Here is an 8,067-nt window from a genome sequence, read left to right as displayed (position 1 = left end):
TCTTGGCCCACTGCAGCCTCCGCCTCCCGAGTTCAAGCCATTTTCCTGCCTCAGCCTCACAAGTAGCTGGGATTACAGGCATGTCCCACCACACCCAACTAATTTCTGTATGGGGTTTCACTCTGTTGGTCAGGCTGGTCTTGACCTCCTGATCTCAAGTGATCCACTTGCCTCGGCCCCCCAAAGTTCTGGGATTACAGGTGTGAGCCACCTCTCCTGGCCCCAGTAGTTATTATTTATCATCATTATAAAAGCATTAATTTAAAAGCTTAGAAAGAAAAGTCTATATTTTTGTTCACAGTATAATAATCATTTTCCACTGAGTTTGGGAGAATATGAAAGCAGGATGGAGTATATGTCCGAAATGTGTTTTCTTAGAAGGAACTAGCTAATCAATCAGAACAGTTTTAAACTGAATGCTACTAAAGAGGAGAAGCATAAGCAGATTAACTGGTGAAACAGTGGTAGACAGTAAGACATAGTAAGTAGAATAAATAAAGGCAGTATTCAGGGATTCACAAGAGAACAATGTGGAAAGTCACGGGACATAATGCTTAGAGTCTCCAAAGTCTATAATGGCATACAACATTTTAATAATAAATTTGAGATTATGAGAGAGTAATAAATACCTTACGACTGTCATGGTGACTTTCTGGGTTTGGTCTTATCATTTGAATGTAATAATGGAAGGATAAATTCTTCTTATAAGGCTCAGATTTGTTAAGGGGAAAGATGTAATAGCGTGATATGGCAAGAAATTATGTACCTGCACTGAGATATGAGATTCTGAGAGTGATCTCACGGTGGTGCCTGTGGTCCCAGCTACTGGGGAGACTGAGGTGGGAGGATCACTGTAGCCCAGGAGGCGGAGGTTGCAGTGAGCTGCGATTGTACCGATTGTACCACTGCACTCCCACTCCAGCCTGGAACAAAATAAGATCCTGTCTCAAAAAACAAAACACAACAAAACAAAACAAAATAGGATAGATAGAGTAGTAGATGTATACTGTATAATATCTGGCCAAGGGGAGGATTGATTAATTACAGACACAAAATAGTCACAAAGGCTAATGAATACAATGGTGTGAGGGACTCCCAGTGTCTGGGTACATGATGGAAATCATGTTTAACTAAAAGTGTGTTATCTGACAACTTTTGGATTGGAACTGTTTCTTTTCCTAAAGTAGTGGTTCTCTAACATGCATTAGACTCACTTGGAGAGTTTCCCAGGCCCCATTCCCAGCGATGCTAATACAATAGGTCAGGTGAGACTCATGAATTTGCATTTCTAACAAGCTCATAGGTAATGCTGGTGCTATTACAACAACACCCTGAGAACCATTTTTCTAAAGGATGGTGGGGCAACTAATCTAGTCCTAAATGAAAAATTGGTAGCCTTTTAAATTTGTATTCCTGAAGGATGGGAAGAGGAGGCATAAGTAGAATATATCCTAAACTTCTGATAGGTGTATTTCAAACACTACAAAGAAAAGGCAAAGAAAAATGGCATAGGATTCTGTGCTGAAAGATAAATTAAAAGGATTGAGAGCATCAAACAAAGTGGAATTCACATTTTAATTCAAACCAAACTATCTCAATGAATGAAAAAAAGTTGGGGGAAAATACATCTCAATGAAGAAGAAATAGGGATCTCTTTCTGTCTCTACCTCTGTTTTTACACAAAGGCTTGTATTTAGATATATTTATTTGACATTTTAGTTTGGCCTATGAACCCCTGTGTACCTGTCATCCAACTCCAACAGTTAAATTTTTTGCCAATCTGGGATCAATTTCAAAAGAAATACAGGAAAGGGCAAGTCAAATTAATGCAAATGAAAGAGGATGACTTGGCTAGGTGTTGGCTTATGCCTATAATCCCAGCACTTTGGGAGGCGGAGGTGGGTGGATCACCTGAGGTCAGGAGTTTGAGACCAGCCTAGCCAACATAGTAAAATCCCATCTCTACTAAAAATACAAAAATTAGCTGGGTACCGTGGCAGATGCCTGTAATCCCAGGTACTTGGGAGGCTGAGGCAGGAGAATCGCTTGAACTTGGGGGTCAGGGGTGCGGAGGTTGCAGTGAGCCGAGATTGTGCCACTGTACTCTAGCCTGGGTGACAGTGTGAGACTCCGTCTGAAAATTAAGAAAACAAAAACAAAAAGCAAACCAGAAATGGTACTTGTGCTATGACGATTTAAATATGTGTATATTCATTTATACACAATATGACTGTAAAGTAATAAGACTGGTTTTGTGTAACCCTGCTTACACGTTTTTTTCAGATTATTATTCTATGTTATTAGATTTTAAATTTATATTAAACTATTATTCTATTATGTTATTAGATTTTAAATTTATATTCAGAGACTGAGTGTTACCAACTTTTGTTTGTTTCATTTTATGTAAAGAAATATACAAGAATATTTGGACAGGTTTTTGGAAATGTTCTTAAATTTTGATCTGTTGTATTCATGTAGTCATGTATGTACATGCACATCTGTATATGCACTATGTTTTACATATATTATAGATTTTAGGTAACAACAAACATACTTGTGTGAGTCAAAATGTACCTGTATATGTATGTACGTATATTTATCTGATAAAGCAGGAGAGCTAATTTCTCAATAAAGTGGATTTAAATTTGTTTGAGTGGAAGATTTTTTCCCCTTAAAGTCAGTAAATTGTCATCTGAATGAATTTGAAAAAGATACTTTTTCATCAATGGCATAAAAAACATGTCTAAACAAAACAGAGGAAAATACTCTGAGTATTTAGATGAGAGGGATATCTAAATGAGAGAAATATGAGAATGGTTTCAAAGAAATGCAAGTTCTAATACAAAACAGAAATTAGGCAAACTAGAATATAGTAGAGCATGTCTTTCAATTAATATATGGAAATGGTTTATAATCATATGCTAACTTTCAGCATTGTCAGCATTTGTGTACTTTTCTTAGTAAATTTTCTCCAAATTATTTTTACTTATTACACTACCTCTAATGATCAGATTTCATATTAAATAAATATTATACTTGTGACCTTTTAGTAATTGTGAGGTTATTAAATAACCTAGCAAGGATAGAAATTCAGTTTGTATTTTTATATGTTAATCATTAGAACTGAAGTTTGTTTTTACTGAAATTAGCAAGTGAATGACTCTCACAACAGAATTACAAATTAACAAATTTGTAGTGGAGCCTTTCTCCCTCAGATTTATGACTTTTGCTTCACTGATATATGGAACTCTTTTGAAAAAGTATTCCCACATATATAATAGAGATAGGTAATTCTCTTTTAAATTCCATAAAAGCCAATGCTGGCTAATAAAATAACTGGATTGCTTCAGAATTGATATGTCAACATTGTAAAATCTGTGATATGTCCTAATTTTCACTCGTGTTTTCTTGTTTCATCTTACCTAGAAAGCCTTAAGGACATTGTCAGTGGGTCATTACTTTTTCTTTAATTAACTTTCCAGGAGTTGCTCAATGAACTACGGAAATTTCTGGAAACTGAAAAAGATGAATTAATTTTGGAAGTTATGAACCCACCTCCCAAGAAAATTCGACTGCAAGAACTGGCAGATAGTATTGATAATCTAAGTCAAAACGGAGAGGGAAGGATCTCTGTTACTCAAGATGGAAGCATTGCTTCCAAGAACTCAAATTTAAATGTATGTAATGTATGCCTAGGAATTCTTCAAGAATTCTGTGAGAAAGATTTTGTTAAAAAGGTAAATAACCTGTTTTTCATTATAGGTACAATTATGTAGAGATATTCAGTCTTAAGACCAAGAATTCTTTTTTCTTTCCTTGTTTGGAGATAGGACAATTCTTTTTTCTTTTCTTTTTTGGGTTTTATTCTATTGCCTAGGCTGAAGTGCAGTGGTACAGTCACAGCTCACTGCAGCCTCCAACTCCTGGGACTCAAGCAATCCTCCTCCATCCGCCTTCTGAGTAGCTAGGACTATAGGCACATACCACCATGCCCACCTAATTTTTTTATTCTTTTTTTTTGGGATGGAGTTTTGCTCTTGTTGTCCAGGCCATAGTGCAATGACGTGATCTTGGCTCATCGCAGCCTCCACCTCCCAGGTTCAAGCGGTTGTCCTGCCTCAGCCTCCCGCGTAGCTGGGATTACAGGCATGCGCGACCATGCCTGGCTAATTTTGTATTTTTAGTAGAGACAAGGTTTCTCCATGTTGGTCAGGCTGGTCTCAAACTCCCGACCTCAGATGATCTGCCTGCCTTGGCCTCCCAAAGTGCTGGGATTACAGACATGAGCCACTGTGCCTGGCCCTAATTTTTAAATCTTTTTGTAGAAGTAGGGTCTCCCTATGTTACTGTGCTGGTCTTGAACAACTGGCCTCCAGTCATCCTCCTGCCTTGGCCTCTCAAAGTACTGGGATTACAGGTGTGAGTCACTGCACCCGGCCAAGGCCAAGAATTCTATTTTTTTTTTTTTGAGACGGAGTCTCGCTCTGTTGCTCAGGCTGGAGCGCAATGGTGTGATCTTGGCTCAATGTAAGCTCTGCCTCCTGTGTCCATGCCATTCTCCTACCTCAGCCTCCCTAGTAACTGGCACTACAGGCACCCAACACCACGCCTGGCTGATTTTTAGTATTTTCAGTAGAGACAGGGTTTTACCGTGTTAGCCAGGATGGTCTCGATCTCTTGACCTCATGATCTGCCCACCTTGGCCCAAAGTGCTGGAATTAGAGGCGCAGGCGTGAGCCACCGCACCCGGCCGAATTCTTTTTTTTTTTTTTCCAAGACAGAGTTTCACTCTTGTCACCCAGGATGGAGTGCAGTGGTGCAGTCTCAGCTCACTACAACCTCCACCTCCCAGGTTCAAATGATTCTCTTGCCTCAGCCTCCTGAGTAGCTGCCATTACAGGCATGTGCTGCCACGCCCAGCTAATTTTTGTATTTTTAGTAGAGATGGGGTTTCACCATGTGGGCCTGACCTCGGGTCTCAAACTCCTGACTTCAGGTCATCTGCCTGACTTGGCCTCCCAAAAGTGTTGGGATTATAGGCATGAGCCACTGCACCCGACCTTCTTTTTTTTGTTTTTGTTTTTGTTTTGAGACAGAGTCTCACTGTGTCACCCAGGCTGGAGTGCAGTGGCATGATATCGGCTCATTGCAACCTCCACCTCTGGGCTCAGGTGATCCTCATACCTTAGCCTTCCAAGTAGCTGGGACTACAGGTGCATGCCACCATGCCCCAGTACAAGAATTTTTATATTGAAAGAAACACTGCCATTCATTTCAACTTGTTTCACACAATTGGATCATTAAAATATTTTCTTATGTTTTTTAAAAAACCAAAACCTACTATTCTCAAATTACTTTTTAATTGACATATATGAAAATTAATAAAATGTATATTCATGTGTTTCAGTCATAAGTGCTATTTAATTGAAGAAAAATGTAGCAGTTTGTTTTCATTTTGCTGTTTAACATAGCTAAATTACAGAAAAGTTCATTTCTAGTCGTACTTATTATTGTCCCAAAACGACAGGTGGTACAGCCCTGTAGAAGGTAAATGATTGAATGTGGGATTGTCTTTTGTTTGTTTTTTCTATCAAGAGTGCTATATTTGGGTTTGTTTTGTTTGAAAGTTAGGGGGTGACCTAATAGAAAGCTATTTTGACACTTAACAGTTTAATCTGCAGATGTTACCCCAGGCTGTTTTGGTTCTTTGTAGTATTAGTCTTCAGGGTCATAGTTAGGCAATATTTAATCTCAAGATATTTGTGAGTGTTCCACTGTCAAATGTGAAAGTTTGAAAGTTTTGCCATGTCATCTCCTGGACCAGAAATTCATGTTGTTAAGATTAGAGTAAGTAATATTTTCAGCAATTCCTGGGAATTTACGTAATTGTAATGCTTTTTTAGGTGTGCCAAAAGGTTGAGGCCTCTGGGTTTGAATTCACCAGCTTGGTATTTTCAGTCTCCTTCCCACCACAACTATCTGTAAGAGAGGTAAGGTCATTTGCATGCATAAAACTATATGTGAAGTGCACGCTAGGAACTTCTCAAAAAATGGGAATGTAGAAATATTCCTTACTCTATTATATTTTTTACATTTTGTGTACTTATTGAATGATTGAAGCAATTTATAGCTGCTTAATAAATACTTGTTGAGTGAGTGAATGACAAAAGGAATTAGTTTTGTTCCTAGGACTGCCATCTTTTTTAAAGTCCCTCAATCGGTTGCAGACATTCATTATTAGCTCCATGTGAGGCATGATGGTCAGAGAAAGACATTTGACTAGGTTTCCAGAGATCTTTTGAGGTGGATATATGCATTTTAGAACAGTCCTAGAATAGGGTCATTTCAATTATAATGAGCCTTCTTCCCTCTGGAGTAAAATATAAAAAGATGGTGTATCTTCCAGTCAATGATAAAAGGGAGAGAATTGGCCTCATTTTTTAAAACTGTTTTCTTTGTTAATTGAAAAAAAATTCATTGCTGTATTATTCTTATGTGTCAAAACTGACATGAAAACATTTTGCTAATATTGTTAAATGAAGTATAGTGAGAAACTTCTGTAATCTTAAATTACAACCATGGGTTCTAAGCATATTCGTTTATATTTATGAGATGTCTTTCCCCTAAGAAACCTACGGTATCACCAGAACATTACATCGTAAACCCTCACTTTCTTTGGGTGAGCATGTTTATTAGCCCTAAATAAGCTGAAGATCGTTGAAGCTGGATAGAATGATAAAGAAGAGCCAGGAAGTGAAAAAGGGTAGGATGATTTTATATAGGATCTGTGTTGCTGACAAGATAACTGAGCAAATGGAAGAATAAAGGAGATGATGATGATGATATACTGGGTTTATAAACACTTAGAGTAATTTTCTAGTCAATCATCAAAGCATTTCTCACTGATGTGTCATCTTCTGGTCCAATTTTGGTACAGAGAAACAGACTTCCAAAAGCTGACTGACTCTCACTTTAGTGAGAGTTTTGAGAAACAAATAGGAATAAGAAGTGTATTTGCTGAATGTGGTTATACATCTTACCATCAAACCCTTCCTCTCAAAGCTTATATTTATATATTTCCATAACCCTCAGAACCTGTGAACCAAAGTTTATATTTTTACATTAAGATTCATATTATCAATTTTATCACTTATTTGATGATTTTAACAATATTAGCTTAATGTTACTATTTATAAGGTATTTCTATTCCATATTAGAAACAGAAGATACTGTTTTTGTTTGTGTTTTGGAGATGGAGTTTCACTCTTGTTGCCCAGGCTGGAGTATAATGGCGCCCTCTCGGCTCACTGCAACCTCTGCCTCCCGGGTTCAAGTGATTCTCCTGCCTCAGGCTCCCAGGTAGCTGGGCTTACAGGCATGCGTCACCACGCCAGCTAATTTTTTTTGTGTTTTTAGTAGAGACGGGGTTTCTCCACGTTGATCAGGCTGGTCTCGGACACCTGACCTCAGGTGATCCGTCCGCCTCAGCTTCCCAAAGTGCTGGGATTACAGGCGTGAGCCACCGTGCTTGGCCAGAAGATACTGTTTTTAAAAATAGAATTATTCTGCTTAAAATCTACTTTTCATAACTGATTTTAACCAGAAAACTATTTAGTAGAAATATGTGACTGTTCTAATTATTGAAGAATTAATATGTTTCCATAGTTTAGTGTGCTATGTTTTTTTTTTTTATTGTAGTAATGAGTAATGTATTTTTACCCGTTCATTTCCTAAGAATAATAGTTCAAGTAATTACAGTTTTATATGCAGTATACTCTTTTCACATCCCAGGTTTCTTCAGAAAATTATGTTTATGGTTCAGTTTGTTATTTTCTGTTATTATTATGTTACTTTCTTTTTTTTTTTTTGAGACAGAGTCTCGCTCTGTCACCCAGTCTAGAGTGCAGTGGCACGATCTCGGCTCACTGCAGGCTCTGCCTCCTGGGTTCACGCCATTCTCCTGCCTCAGCCACCTGAGTAGCTGGGATTACAGGCATGCATCTCCACGCCTGGCTAAAATTTTTGTATTTTTAGTAGATACAGGGTCTTGCCCCGTTGGTCAGGCTG

General features: G+C 38.0%; 1 protein-coding gene across 2 annotated transcripts in view; it reads left to right on the top strand.

The window, feature by feature from the left end:
- Positions 1–8,067, top strand: part of PUS10 (pseudouridylate synthase 10) — a 68,776-nt gene that overhangs the window by 6,237 nt on the left and 54,472 nt on the right. For both annotated transcript variants that reach the window (XM_011941823.1, XM_011941824.1), the window contains 2 exons: positions 3,483–3,737; positions 5,904–5,990. In XM_011941823.1, the coding sequence (XP_011797213.1) occupies positions 3,483–3,737; positions 5,904–5,990 (342 nt within the window). The remainder of the gene's footprint in view (positions 1–3,482; positions 3,738–5,903; positions 5,991–8,067) is intronic.

This window comes from Colobus angolensis, unplaced genomic scaffold (assembly GCF_000951035.1).
Source record: "Colobus angolensis palliatus isolate OR3802 unplaced genomic scaffold, Cang.pa_1.0 Scaffold201, whole genome shotgun sequence".
NCBI lineage: Eukaryota > Metazoa > Chordata > Mammalia > Primates > Cercopithecidae > Colobus > Colobus angolensis.
The sequence above is the reverse complement of the archived record's forward strand: the minus strand, read 5'-3'. Positions and strand labels throughout refer to the sequence as shown.